At 38.3% G+C, this 14,818-nt stretch overlaps 2 protein-coding genes across 2 annotated transcripts in view; one reads left to right on the plus strand and one right to left on the minus strand.

Moving 5' to 3' along the window:
• The window catches only part of LOC110376967 (nucleolar complex protein 2 homolog), a 182,754-nt gene extending 172,861 nt beyond the window's left edge, over positions 1-9,893 (minus strand). The window contains exon 1 of the mRNA XM_021335631.3: positions 9,883-9,893. The gene's annotated coding sequence lies outside the window, so the exon portion shown is untranslated. The remainder of the gene's footprint in view (positions 1-9,882) is intronic.
• The window catches only part of LOC110376978 (T-box transcription factor TBX20), a 66,950-nt gene extending 52,526 nt beyond the window's left edge, over positions 1-14,424 (plus strand). The window contains exons 5-6 of the mRNA XM_021335645.3: positions 4,941-5,176; positions 13,044-14,424. Of these exons, the coding sequence (XP_021191320.1) occupies positions 4,941-5,176; positions 13,044-13,356 (549 nt within the window). The 3' untranslated portion in view covers positions 13,357-14,424. The remainder of the gene's footprint in view (positions 1-4,940; positions 5,177-13,043) is intronic.
• Positions 14,425-14,818: the final 394 nt, after the last annotated feature.

The raw sequence follows: 14,818 nt of genomic DNA on the forward strand, positions 1-14,818 counted from the left end.
CTGAAGTATACTATACTTGTCAAAATCACACTAGGTATCTATTTATCGAGACAGGTTATCAATCGTAAATCAGTTTATGAGTTACCGTTCAAACAAACGCGTAGATAGTGCGTAGTATGTGCGTAGTATCTGCGTAGTCGTTCCCTACGAAATGAGTGGCGACTACGCGCTACGCATATTGGCGTAGTCGTTCCGTAGTCGCTACGCATATTGGTGTAGTCGACGCATATTTTTTGGTTGCCTGTTCCTTAATACACGCATATTATTATTCTCAATATTTTATTTTTAAGCGGATAACCTACATTTTATAAAATCAGCCTGAAAAACATCAGAAAATCGGTGAGCAAATAAAATTAAAGTATTTACGAGAGTGGTGTCGATAATAAAACGGGTCCGATTTCTTTGCGAACACTAACTAATGCAAATGCAAAGAAATCCGCTACTTTAGAGGATCGTTACTCATCGCTTACCGCCGCTGTTGACTTAACCTCGACGACACACGGACAGTCGCGAGCTAAGCTCCGTCTTATTGGAATATCTTTATCAATTTTATGCTATTCGTTTTTTTTTTAATGTAGTCTTTTTATTTATAGTTTTGTGTAGTTTTTTGTTAGGAAAACATAATTCCAATACTCAATAAATCAAAGTACGCAGTATTGAACGTACAGTAGTAAACGTAACTACATACCTACGTCTCGGATTTTTATAACTTTATGATTTCTAGTAGGTATATAGTAACACCTATAAATATGTAATAGTTTGAACCTCTGCACGCATGCTTAGTGTTAATAATCGAGTAATATATTGCTCGAAGCTTGTAATGTCGGTATAGAGTTGAGCGCGCGAGTGTTCCGCCCACACGGCCCGCTCGATTCAATCTGTTGACATCTCATATTCAATGGACACGTGCTGTTTGTTTAAATAAATTCATTATTTAACCACCGCCTCGGATGGACGCCATTTAAACCCTACTTTATGTCTAATACATACTAATGAGTAACGTTTATGAAGCAATAGACAAACGTCGCATTGTTTATAATGATTTTAATAACTTTATCTGTCTACCAATGCTGTTTATTAGATAAATTATGAATAACTCAACGCTGTCTAATTCCTTTTCATAGGTTTTAATTATTTGAAATATAGTTCATTAGGTACCCTTAATTTATGGCTCGGGCATTATTGATTCATAAATGCAGGTGCTCGTTAGTTATCGGTTTTATTGCGTAGATAGGTATATCAATTTAAATAGCTAATGCGGTACTACTGTAGAAATTTCCCGTGTCATGTTACCTTGGATATAATAAAGCAATATTTTGCATTTTGTGTGGGATATAAATATGTTTAATGTGTGTAACGGTAGCGGTTGATGGTGTCGGATTTATGTAGACAGAGCGCGTCGTTACGGGCTGTGTGAGCTGTGTGAGCTGTGTCACGGGTGTTGGGAGTAAGGTACAAATGGGCCAATTTGTCGGCGCTCGGGCGTCGAGGCGAAAATCCGCCGTAATCCGCGGGCTCGCGCGCTAATCGAAATATCGACGCAGCCTTATTGACGAGTCGGCCCGCGACCCGGCCGTCACCCGGCACTAACACTCGACCCAAACATGTCTCAATTAAATTTTAATTAATTTGGAATCTTTTACTGTTGATTGGATTTAGATAATGACGGCAAAAACTTTTATTTCAGTTGAATTTTTACATTACACAAATAAACCTAGGCCTACCCTACCTACCAAAATGAAAATACAAAACATACCTAAGAAATAGTCGTCTCTCCTTATTTTTTTAAATTTTGCGAAACGTGATCAAAAATAAATTAGTAGATATCTAAACTTCTTCATAGATCTAATTACATCCTTTAATAACAATTAAATAGGACGTCCTATGCTTATAACTGCAAAACAAATATTTCCCTTCGTTCAATTTTCTTACACATTCAACAGCAAGAAACGAGCACATCCACCGCGACCGACGGTCCGCAGCCATCTGTCCCCCACCGTCGGCCATGTTCCGCTCCTCCCCACGACCCTCCCAACGCCTCCCACCGCAATTACAGCCAGCCGGCACTTTCGCCGCCACCGCAAACGTCATCTTATTCCTTACACGTTAAAGATTAATATCGTGTGGCATGACAAGAGGGGAGCTGGGGTGGGTTGTTCCTGCCGCATCCCTTCAGATCGAGCCGTGTCGTCGCCTACGCCGTACGTGATGTCGTCGTGTCGTATAAGTAATTATTGTAAAGCTACGTATCGGCAGCGCGAGTTCTATTGAATGCATAAGTACCTAATGGTTGGGTAGGTCCTCATTAATATCTACGAATTAAGAAGCTAACATATAAATGTATTTTAGGTACAAGTGATTCATATTCAAAAGATTAAGTACCTTAATTTAGTGGCCATTGTTTTATACTGTAACATTTGTATATTCGTGTGATGTTGGTTATTTATGTACCTGCACATTTAATTTATGTGTTTTGGAACTTTTCTAACGAATTTAGTTTTAAATACTTTTGGCAAAGTTGAAAAATTAAATTGACGATCTGTTAAAAATGAAAGATATGAAGGCATTTTTTGAGTAGCTACAAAGGTCAAATTATTTATCTAAAAAAACCCTACATGATTTATTTGACAGTTTAATTTACTAAATTATAGGTACAAACTTAGTAAATATCTAGATATAAAAAAACTTTTCGAAAAAAAAACTTATTCAGCCTATTATAAAAATATATAATATTTGGCAAATACCTATAAGTAAATAATAGGAAGGCAAGAAGTATTCGATTGAAGGTATCAAATCAATTCAAAATATAGAATCATTAATAAACATTCGGGATCACAATCTAAAGCTCCCAATATAATTACAACACTAAAGTGAATCCCATAGAAGGCGGGGCGTCATTCATTAGCCGCAGCTGATCACTGATGATCACCAGTAATGATCATCACCACGCCCACGGTCAGTCACACACTGCCTTTCTAACACCTGATAGTGTTCTATTGATGACTGATGATGATGAACGATCTTTCTATTGATTTCTCACTCAGGTACACCACCTGTTAAGAAGTTGCACGTAGTAAAAAAATATGAAATAAGTACTAATCTTTTGTTGAAATCAGATATGACCATCTAAAGTAGCATATCAGATTTCAGCCTTTGAGACACCAAAACTTAACTATTTAAGTTATTGTTTATTGTAGAGATTTTTTAGCACCCCAGCTCCCTATGTTGCAATGGATACACTTAAACTTCTACTTACAGCAATAACTTATAGCAATTAGACAAGTTGGTAGATAAAATCAAGCCCAGTCACTCTAAATAGAAACACAAGAAAACACTCACACACGCATATTTAGCTAATACAGTAATTATACGAATCATAAAGAAAGAACAGTCATGTTATTAATCTAACAACGAAATGATTCGGCGCCTTTGCCTCCACAATTAACACGATGCCGCAATAAAAATAACTAGGCAGTGAAATTAATTAATTTAGAGACTTTAATTATCTCATCAGGGCAGTAAAACTATGGGCAGTTCGCGTCGGCCTTATCGGCTCGTCACATCGGGACATCGGCCAATTAATTACGAACCTCGCGTTATGAGAAATCACCGACATTGTTATTAGAATAGATAATGCTATGTTTACTAATTAACGTCTGAGTACATAGTTCGTGTGTAACTCGAATAACCGTACAAGATGTACTGCAGTTTGATTTAGAAGCAACGCAAGGATGTCTATCATTACAGAGAAATCAAGCTCACTTAGTTTGAATATTGGAACGTAATTTGAATTACTAGACTAGATACTACGGTCGATATTAAAATTAATAATTCTCTACGGCGTAAAATTAATTCTGAAAACTCGTTATTTCAATTACTGGCCTACTGTGACACGCCTGTCGCCTAGTCATTTAAGTAACTCGCTCCCTGTTGAATAGTTAGTAATTTATTAGAAAATCCAATGATAATGTGGTTTATCAATTTTACCTGGTTTTCTTAAACTGTAAACACATTAGCATTCAATTTTATGTTTATCAATTCTAGTTAGTTTCGCGTAACTTTAAAACACATTATCATAACTATCGTTTATCATTTCCTAAGTATATCGAAATACAGACCAGTGTTCGATACATGTTACCTTGCTAATCAAAAACATTATCTTCTAAGTAGCCCTTAGAACTGTTACACAATCTTCAGCTTCCCTCTCATTCCACGCACGTCACAATCATCCTTCACACAAAGACATGGTGCATGGCGTCGTTGTGAACACCTGGCCGCTGATGTATTACCTCCAACATTTACATATTTCGCACAACTTACAAACTTGCGCCGTTCTTATGACTGATTACCTGAAGAGATTTTGTTCACAAAACGCCGAATCTTCAACATGCTTGCTTATTATACATGTTAAATTCTAATTTGGATTAATAAGGATATATTATTATCAAAGGAAACGGCTCTTTCGGCTTATTGTCTTTGTTGCAAAAATTAATTATTTCACGTGTTCATTTTTTATCTGTAATTTACAATTCATGACTGCTTTGTTAAGTAAAACCGCAATTTTATAATAATATCCTTATTTTGAAACAACCTGAAATAATGTAGTTCGCACTAGTTGGCATATTGCCTAAGTGTTGGTTTATATGAAGCGTTGAAGTTATAAGTACACATGTATTGCTAATACTACGAACATGTTAGGTAGACACCCTTTTTCTACATTGTCTGAGTCGCAAAAGGGGTTGAAGAACAGTTATTTTTACGCCTTCTATTGCACGAAAGTCTTTTAATATTGAAACTAAGTATTTCCTCAGTGATATAGAAGGTCTTTAGAAATTAATTCTATCAGATTAATCAATACCTAGACAATCTAATTATTACCGACAAATTAACTGGTTTCAATAAATTAGTTCTAAAACTAACATGCAACCTTTTCTTCGCAGATCGTGCTAAACTCGATGCACCGGTATCAGCCCCGGATCCACCTCGTGAAGGTTCGAGAAGGAGGTGGACCCATCACGGACCTGACGCGAGAACAGCACAGGACCTTTGTGTTCCCGGAGACGGTGTTCACTGCCGTCACCGCTTACCAGAACCAGCTCATCACCAAACTGAAGATAGACTCCAATCCTTTCGCCAAGGGGTTTCGGGATTCATCGCGACTGACGGATTTTGATAGGTAAGTGCATAAACTTTAAACTTCTTAAATTCCTTAACTTTATTGGTACTGGAAATTCAAACTTATAATTTGTGGCCGATTTTTTATTTTATTTAGCTGTATCAGGATCTTTGTTTAAAAATATCGGAGGTATGACATAATGTAGAATATGAAATGATGTAGATGAGAAGAGAGGTTTGAACGTTCTAAAATTCTATCATAATTCGCATTACCTTTGTTAATGGGTGTTGAGCCTAAAGTACCAACCTAACACGAAATCATAAAACCTGTCATTAAATTTTAACAGCCCATCAATACAAATTTGAGGTTCAAAAATTGGTGACGAGCCTGCACGATTAGTTTATTTGCGCTAAAGTGGTCTAAAAAAGCGCGTGGCCGTTTGATAAATTGACAGGCTATTAGCAACAGTTGAAAGGCATTAGGTTCGCCGCCCTGCAATTTGCCGCCAACAGTTTAACATGAATAAAAGATTAAAAACGTTCCTCCGCTGATTGCGGCCGATATCGGCCGATGCTGAGCGCTGAGCGGCCGAACGTTTGGGGCTGTTGTTATCCAGCTTATCGGTTAATCGACTTCGCGAATAAGATTATGGGCGGAAAATAATCTTGAGGGTGTATTGAGGATGTGCCCTCGAGTGTCGGCGATAGCAATGTGCCCGATATTGTTATGATTATTTTATAGCTACGTGTTTATCTGTTGGTACTTAAATGATTGCAATTATCGTGTTTCGAAACAAATACTAGTAACATAAGTATCTACCTATTTGGGTCTATAAAGATGTATAAAATCAGTTTTCAGTTGGAGAAATTAGTTATAAGACCTTTTTTTTCATTGATCGGAATAAAATTCGTAATATTTTTATTAGCACCTGAAAAACAATTCTAAAGTTGGCAAATAAGGAAAATATGAAGTTTTTAGGATATTGACAATTGTTTAATCGTATTTAAGTAATACTGAACAGTATACATACATGAGTTTATATATTTACTTGGAGCTCTGTCAGGTTCACGAATAACAAAGCTAGAATGACTACTTTATGAATATGTTAAATGTAACTCGGCGCACTTATAGTTAGACAGCGTCAAAAGTGATGTCATAGACTAATCACATTTATTGTCTAACATATAAAACTTTATGCTGTTGTTAACAAAAGCCATAAAATAAGCCGTTCTTTGCTCGTGGACTGACTTGGCTATATAGTAGTGCGACCCTCGTGTCGTGACATGAAAACATCTAGGTTTTATAACCTCAAAATGTCAATTAAGATAATTAGCGGCTTTGTGAGAGAGTGGCCTTCATTCCTTACTTCAATCGACATGGCGATAGTTACCTTATTAAATCATAATTTCAGCCTGATGAGAACATCTGAATTTCATAATTTTAATAAATAAATTAATTGATATTTGATGAATAGCTAAGAAGACAAATTACATTTTTGACTTAACAATACAAATCTTGCATAACTAGTTATTAAAACGATGTTCTTGTGGGGTCAAATCAATCATTTGAATTAATTAAATGTTCAGACTTTACCTATAATAAATAAATAATAGATTTAATTTAATATTAAAAGAAAGAAAGACGATTTCAATGGCATACTTATTTGTGTCTATAATTATTTTTTATCCATTGCTGCACTTAATAAATAAATTGATAATACAACATCAATATCAACTCTAACTTTGCTAAACAAAGAAAATCCACAATTCCACTTTTACTTCAGTCATTCGATATTAAAGTCGATATCTTCCATTGTCGATGTCTCGACACCTTTCGCTAGAACAATCGACTATTTACTGGATCGACGTGGGAAAGTAATCAATCGGAACATTTGCTGCAATACCTAGGTTCTCGCTGTCTGGACGGCTAAGAAATGTACGGGGGCAATGAACTCTGCGTTTACACTTGCTGGTAAATAACCTTGGAAAATTTTATCAAATGGGTTTTGTCGCAAAGGATCACATTTTGGCTTGAACGACTGTTTAAATAAAAAGTATGTTAAGCCACAAGTTAATTTTATCCTAATTTAAATAAAAAATTCAAACGCGTAGATTCTGTATAGATATACCTATGTAGGCGCGTAGATTCTGTATGGCGAAAGGAACAAGTTAAGAATTGTAATCTATCTTCACCATGAGACTGAAGCAATACTGAAGCAATCAATACAAATAGCGAAAGGGTTTTCACAAGCAAGATGACAGCACCTTCGCTGTTTCCTAGCATTATGTACCTACTCACATTCACAAAACAAATAAATTTAAATGAGACGAAATACAGACAAACAATGTGTCATTATTATCTTAAATAATATTCAGCTATCGAAATTTATGATCAGCCATTATCACTTAGGTAAGGCCTTGCGATCTTTCTTGCACCATATCGTTCTATTGAACATTGATTTTAATTTAAAACTGCTAAGCACAGTTGTTTGTTTTATACGTACAATGAAAAATAATCAAACAACTTCGTAAATTAATCTCCTGTGTGTGGGACTGGGCTAAGATTTGAAGGCAAGACTCGACAAAATAAACCAAGTAGGTACCTACACACATCTTGTTCGATGTAAGCACCAAATAGGTAATGTATTTCAGGAAGATTTAAACTTGATTATAAATTAAGCTTTATATAATTAAGCTTGAGATTTTTAAAAATAGGAAAGACACAGGAAGAATAAACGCTCGTCGCTTATGAAGGTATGAGAGAATCTCGATACACACAACACCTATGCAATAAAATTGCATCTAATTGATTTAACTCCAAGCGAAGCTAACATTGAATTTAACAATGTACTTACCCAAGTCTTCGGTGCGTTTAAATCACTTTGCTAAACACTCGCATAACAAGTTGTAGTCGGCTTGTCGCCTTGTACAGTTACTTGTAAGCAGGTATTAGTTGTAGAAAACCTAGCATTTTCATCTTCGCTTCACTTATGCATTAAAAATATTATGCAGTTATTTTTACGTTCCATTGTGTCCATGCGTGATTATTGCGTATAATTACAAAGCAATATTTTATTACATCATCACCTATTTTATCCTCCATATTTAGGAGCTGTAAACTTAGCAAGTTGAATACTTAAATATTTGTTCCTGACTGTCAGTAGGCAGTTTTGTTGTCGGTGTTAATAGTATGAATTAATAGCTTTCGGCAATCATCTTTCAGGAATTTATCAAGTAGGTACTTACTATTTTAGAGCCTGTCTTCAGCTGCGTAGAATGCCCATCTTTTGATTAAAATCTACGGTATTTTATGTCATAGTTCTTTATACCGTATCGAAGCAGGATCTCTCAAGATATCTTGTTTATAATCGATAAGAAATCAATTTAATAGACCATTGAATAACATAATAGACGAGATATTCTACCTCGGAGATGGTAATAAAATTCCGCTCCATATATTATGAAAGGTAAAAATGAATATTTAGCGGAATAGCGTGTTTCGCTCATTAAAGTAGAGGTGTTGGGTGACTGTTCGCGGCGAGAATGCGCCTCAAGGAACGGCGGGCGTTCCCATGAGCCGACCACTACTTTCGACTCACGATCAACGGACGATGGACAGTGGTAAGGGCGCCTTTACGAAGAACATAAACACTACCGATACTCTCGAGAACGTTCTATCAGAACTCGGTCTTCTAGATCTACACTGTAGATTTGGTCCTCTCAATTTGCACCTATTTGTGGTGGACTAAAATCTTCGTTTCGTGGTCTCCAGTGGCACAAAATCGTAAAGCTTGTATGTTTGGGTCATAAAGCTACGTACCTAATGAAAGTGTTAACTGTTTTTGCTTATTAGATGAATACCTTCGTTACCTTAAAAACGATCAGTTCGGCAAGCGCATGTAGGTATGGTCTTCTGAAATATCTTGAAGCCACAATCTCAAGTCTACCATACATCTGCTGTCTGGCTCATATTTTCGCTGGGACTCCAGATAGTCCTATCTAAGTAGATCAAAATACTGCAGAAGGATAACAATTCATCACACGTGTTGCCTTAAGATATATTAGTTGCGCCAGTAAGGAGGTATCCTTAGTTTCGTGTTAACACGTTCGAGGTTGCGTGGTTGCGCGAGGGCGGTGTGCGGCGCGGCGTGTGGAAACAGCTCACGTCAACGGCGGCCGGAGCCGGCGGCGGCGGCGCGTAATCACAGGGCCCGCTCCTCATTATGCCCTAAACGACAAATTAAAGCGCATTTCTATTATCTGGCCATCGGTGTGATGCCCATACGACCGGTTCTCCGGGGGCGGTGTGAGCACTGGCGCGTTCTCGCTCACGTGTTTATACTTTAGCAACAACCTGCTGAATTGACTATGCATAAACAATTACCGATTCACCTTTAAAGATTGTATATTGAAAGCAATTTGACGTTCACTCCGCGGATTATAATACAAGGTTGTGGTAGCTTTACGTTTTAGTATTCATGTCGATGACAACGTTTGCAATTACGTGCGACATAGTAGACTATTAAAATAATGTTCATCAACATGTTTTGATATTTGATTCTATGTAAGAAATTCTTTAGTTCCAAGGAGTACTCACAAATATCCCGCATTAGCTCTTAAGGTTTTTTGTGTTACAGTAGTAGCATGACGAGCGGAATTATCGGAACTATTAATAATGTAATCGACGTAGGCGTCAGTGCGTAGCTACCGATTTGTATTAATTGATACAGCATCGGCCCGATGATAGTTCGGATCGGTGATTGACGGTTCATTCAAGATGTTATCGCTGCAATTACTTACCGCTTCCAATGAGGCCTTTGGTCTCTGTAGTTACTTGCTACCGGCTTTGAACTATTTCAACCGTTGATCATGTTTTTTTATTCAAGCGGATTTGCTTGGATTAATTTAAATATAGCATAATATAAAAAATCCCTTTAAAAGTTTTATACCTAATATTTATCTTTAACAAATCACAGCAGTGAATTTAAAAGCTCCACAAAGGTACCGCTTTTTCAAGGAGAACTGAAAAGTAACGTGTTAAAATTTAATAGCGAGTGACATTTCCTGTCGCTCTCACTCGAGCGAACATAACGGAATGAAAGGCTGAATAATTAGAGGTTCTGGTATCGCGTGCTCCGCTGATTGGTGTCGAGCGCTGCTACCGTGCGCCCGCGCATAGCTCGGCGGTACATTCAGCTCAGCGCTCTATCGATACTATCTCGAACAGAATTGCCACTCCGCTGTCCGTCACTCCAACACTTGCACCATTCACTTGACGACTATACGCTCATTTTAAACCCGTTCAAGCACTTTGTATTGTTCAACCAGTCAACTATTAATACTTTCTATTCTGATTGCCGAATTCACACCGACTCATAAATATAAATATTTAAAACAACGCCTAACGGCGCTCAGCCTTAATGACTTCCTTCGCTGACGTCCGAAATCGTCAGACAATAAGTATGATGAATTGCCATTGTGTGAGAATCGGGCGGTGGAGTTATTTGGCGTGGTGGTCGAGGCGGCTTTTCATCCATTAATTAATAAGATCCGCCCCTCGCTCAATCAGAGCCGATATTTAGCGGCGAGGAGTTATATTTATGCTCGGACGCACCTCTTCGTTAATTGCATGCGATTCACTTACGAGCTAGAAATAACTTTAACGACAACCGCGTGCTGCCCGCGGCCGCCTGCGTGTTTCACAGTTACGTTACGTTAACTATTTTTTAAATATCAACCATCTATCACATTTAGTTACACGATCATAGACAATGAACGGCTGGGCCAACACTTATTGCTATTTATGTCTATTGAGTCAGGCGCCTGAGTGATTTACTGCAGGCAACCCGAGCACTATCCTCAAATAGATCAAATTGACATTCTTTAAATATTTTTATGAGCTCCATAAATAACCTTCATCTGTAAAACAATATGAATGTTTTTTTTTGTAAATCTTTAAATCAAAGGAAATGCTATAAATCTGTACGCTAATATTACGAGTAAAGGAAATAATATTTCACTTTTTATCAGATAGACACATTATGCATTTGCGGGCAAACATCGATAGCGGTCGGCACAAGATATCGATAAGAGGCTGCGCGAGCTTGGCCGGGCCTATCGGCGGCCTCTGAGAGCCGCCGCCCTGTAATTTGCCGGCGGAGAGTGTTGGCTATTACTGCTGATACCGAGATCATAATAAATACGCCATTAACGCCCCCGCAGCACCCGAAACGACATAACCACCCGGCGAAACAAACCTTCTCTCCCAGCATTAACTCGCCGCCGCATACTGCCTTTTGTAACTTACGCCTAAGTATAAGTGTAAGTTTTAAGATATTAGTGTTGTGGAATGTGTTAGTTCACAATTTAACATTCAGTTTTGATTGCCTTCAATTATGCACGAGGTTAAAATGTTTTAATATTGCGAGAGATGTAATTTTTTTTCCTGGAGCATCTTTCAAGAGCTTTTTCCTTGTTTGACTCAAAATAAAAATGATAAATATTCAATTAACAAACTATACAGGTCATCTTACTGGTCTGAGACTGAGGTTATTTCTCTATACTTACATGGGAGAATTAAATTGACACTACACCAGATCGCGTGATATAATGGTGTGAAATCGCTTGAGATGTTGTGGTTGATTCAAAGTTATTATAACAATAACACCGGCTATTATACGTTTTTATAAAAGTTAGGAGTTAAATAAAAAAATCTATAATATGTGTTAGCGTGTGTGGGCACTACCTGTTTTTAATTCCCGGGGAGAGCGCGCCGGCGCCCGGGGCCGCCGCTCCGGTGATAGATTAAATTCGACACGGCATCTCGTGATGTCATGCCAATTTTGAGGCTTAGCTCGAGCACGCCGTGTCGTCACGCTCATTTGCCGCTCTCGGACTAACGCTCGTATCTCAACACGGACACCATTATTAATAACATCTCCTCAGATTTACGCTTGCTCTACAACGAACGTGTAGCTCTGAACACAACGGGAAGGAGCCGACCACTAACTAGATTTCTATTGAGCAGGCGTGAAAGACGCATTATTGCACACTTATAAGTAGCTATCGATAGTTTCGTAGAGACGCGAAAATAGCGAGTTAACGGGAAGCGTGATCGGTGGCGGTCGCGACAGCCTCCAGGAACCGATAAAGGGCATCACGCACTGGCGCAGTAAAGGGACGCACGCACGAGCTCGCCGCGCGCCTCGTTAACTGCGACACTACTCGTAAAGACGCTTCGCAGAAACAATCGACAGCGATACACTCCTTGTTTAGCACTTTTACATATGGCCAAGCGTATTAAAAATGCTTACCACACAATATGCAGAGGTAGGTGTTTTATTTAAAGATTCTGCTTATTGCAAATGTTGGAGTTATACTGGCATTGTAAATCAAAGCTAAACGCACGAGTCGTAAACAAAGCTGACCACGTCGTATTTCATCGAGGCTGAATTTTACATAACAGCTTCTAGTGTGACGTTCGTAACGTTTTATGAGATTTGAAATCGCCACGTGGCCGCCGGTGGCCGGTGTCGTTCCTCGAACTCGGTTTTATAGACTACGGACCGATGAAACCCAACGAACAGTCCGACTCGCGAAACGAGAGGTTCGCGGAACTCGCCGCGACCGTGCACACTTTACCGAAATAGGACTTATACTATCAGAAACTAACTTCTTCTTATTTTGAATATTATTCCAAAAATACATTTCTCATAAGTGTTCTTGGATGCATGACTGACGGCAGATACTGGAAATGCTACGCAGCACTTGGTACAATAGGCTTCCATGTAATCCGCCCTACATCTGCTTACAAATCTAAGTCAATTATGGAGGCCATATTTGAAGTTACCTTACGACGACAGAAGCATAACGTAACAATAAGTTATATAATATGCATTATTAACGTGAGTGTCGTTCTTTTTCCGCAGAGATCCGATGGAGCTGATGTTGATGGAGCAGCAGCTGTTGCGGTCTCCGCTGCGGCTGTACGCGGGCGGTGCTGATGAGGAGGCGGAGAAGCGCGCGGCGTGGGCGCGCTCTCCCGCCGCACTGCAGCTCCTGGCGCTGGGCGGCCGCGCCTGGCCCTCCGCCTGGCCGCAGCCGCTGGGGCTGCCGCACGACCTCTGGCTGCAGAAGCCCCCCGCACCACTCCGCTACTGCCCCTACCCGCCCCCCGCGCACCCTAACGCGCCACCCCCGCCGCGCCCGCAACACTCGCCCTCACCTAGACATCCACTGTGAACAGGCTTCGATGCTCTTCCTTGGACTGTGTTTCCTTAGCCGGGTTAGGTGCATACCACGGACACTCACTGCCAGCCGGTAACCGATGAACTGACAACATTTTGATGAAGGAATTCAGTTCAGGCCTGTCCTTAAACTTGACAAAGTAAGTGGCAGGTCCCGGGTTGTAACGAAAACGTGCTGTGACGACCGCTCCATCATTGTCGAGTTCTCGTAGTAGCTCGCCTGACTGTATTGTGAATGATGTGACCGGCTAGAAAAAAGACTATTTATTTTATTTAAAGTGAGTTTCAAATTAGTACCTTATTAGACGAATGTATGTAACTGAGTAGTTTAAGAGGTTGTCGATAGGTATAATGTGTACTTTAAAACATAATTTCAAGGTTCCTACCCGAAAGTATAATATTGAAAAGTAAATGATAATGTAGAGTGAAATAAATATTAATAATAGTTACCTGCACATATTAGTATGTTCTTTAAACTGTAATTTTTGTTAAAATATTTCTGAAAATCGTTATTATATTAAATGGCTTACTTAAATATCATAATTATTTATAGAAAACCAAAGACGAAAAGTAAAATTCATAAAATATGGCTGAAACAGTGATTTGTATAAATAAAACATTCCATGTAATCTGAAATATTCCAATAATTTATTATAAGCTAAATGTATATTTTGCGATACGAGTTTGTTTTCAGCAAGCATATCGATTTGATGACGTACGATCAGATTTGGCGACGCGATCCTTTCCCAACTTACAAACGAAGGTTTATTGATCGTTTTGGATTATTGAACCGCACTTAAAGCAAGGTTATCGTTAGATCAGGAGATTACGCTCACATTAACATTTGGTAATCTGTCTGTCTTGCTGCGACCTGATGGATAAACCTGAATTAATAATGATTTTGTCATAAGTAGTTACTTAAAATATGAACTCGTTCCTTTAAAAAAAATTGCTACTTAACATATTGAAAGATGTGATTGCTAAAATGCTTTCCTGAGCCTGAATGTCAGGTATATTAAAATCCCTGAGGGTTGCGTTACATTTGTTAATCATATTTTAATTGCAAGATGGAAAAATTATATGGCTACAGTTCTCACTGCAATCAGTGAATTAATTTCTTCTGAGACAAATTATGTATAAACAACCTAAAACAATGTATTATCTTTCTGTGTATTTGTGTGTATATTATATTATTAAGCCTATTTATATTCTACCTGTAGACTTAAGATATGAAATTGTATGTACTGTATAGTGGTTGAGTAAATTATTTTTGTAGGATAAGCACTGTACATAGTGGGTCACCTAAATGTTTATATCAAATAAGAGGTTTTGAAGAAGTATTGTCTTAGTAGAGAAATATGTCGCGGGAGCTCGCATTTTCGTACTTATGTATTACACCAATTTTAATAATTAATTGAAATACCTTCCTAATAACAGGACTGAATAACAGGATTTAA

The sequence above is a fragment of the Helicoverpa armigera genome, chromosome 6 (assembly GCF_030705265.1).
Source record: "Helicoverpa armigera isolate CAAS_96S chromosome 6, ASM3070526v1, whole genome shotgun sequence".
Lineage (NCBI taxonomy): Eukaryota > Metazoa > Arthropoda > Insecta > Lepidoptera > Noctuidae > Helicoverpa > Helicoverpa armigera.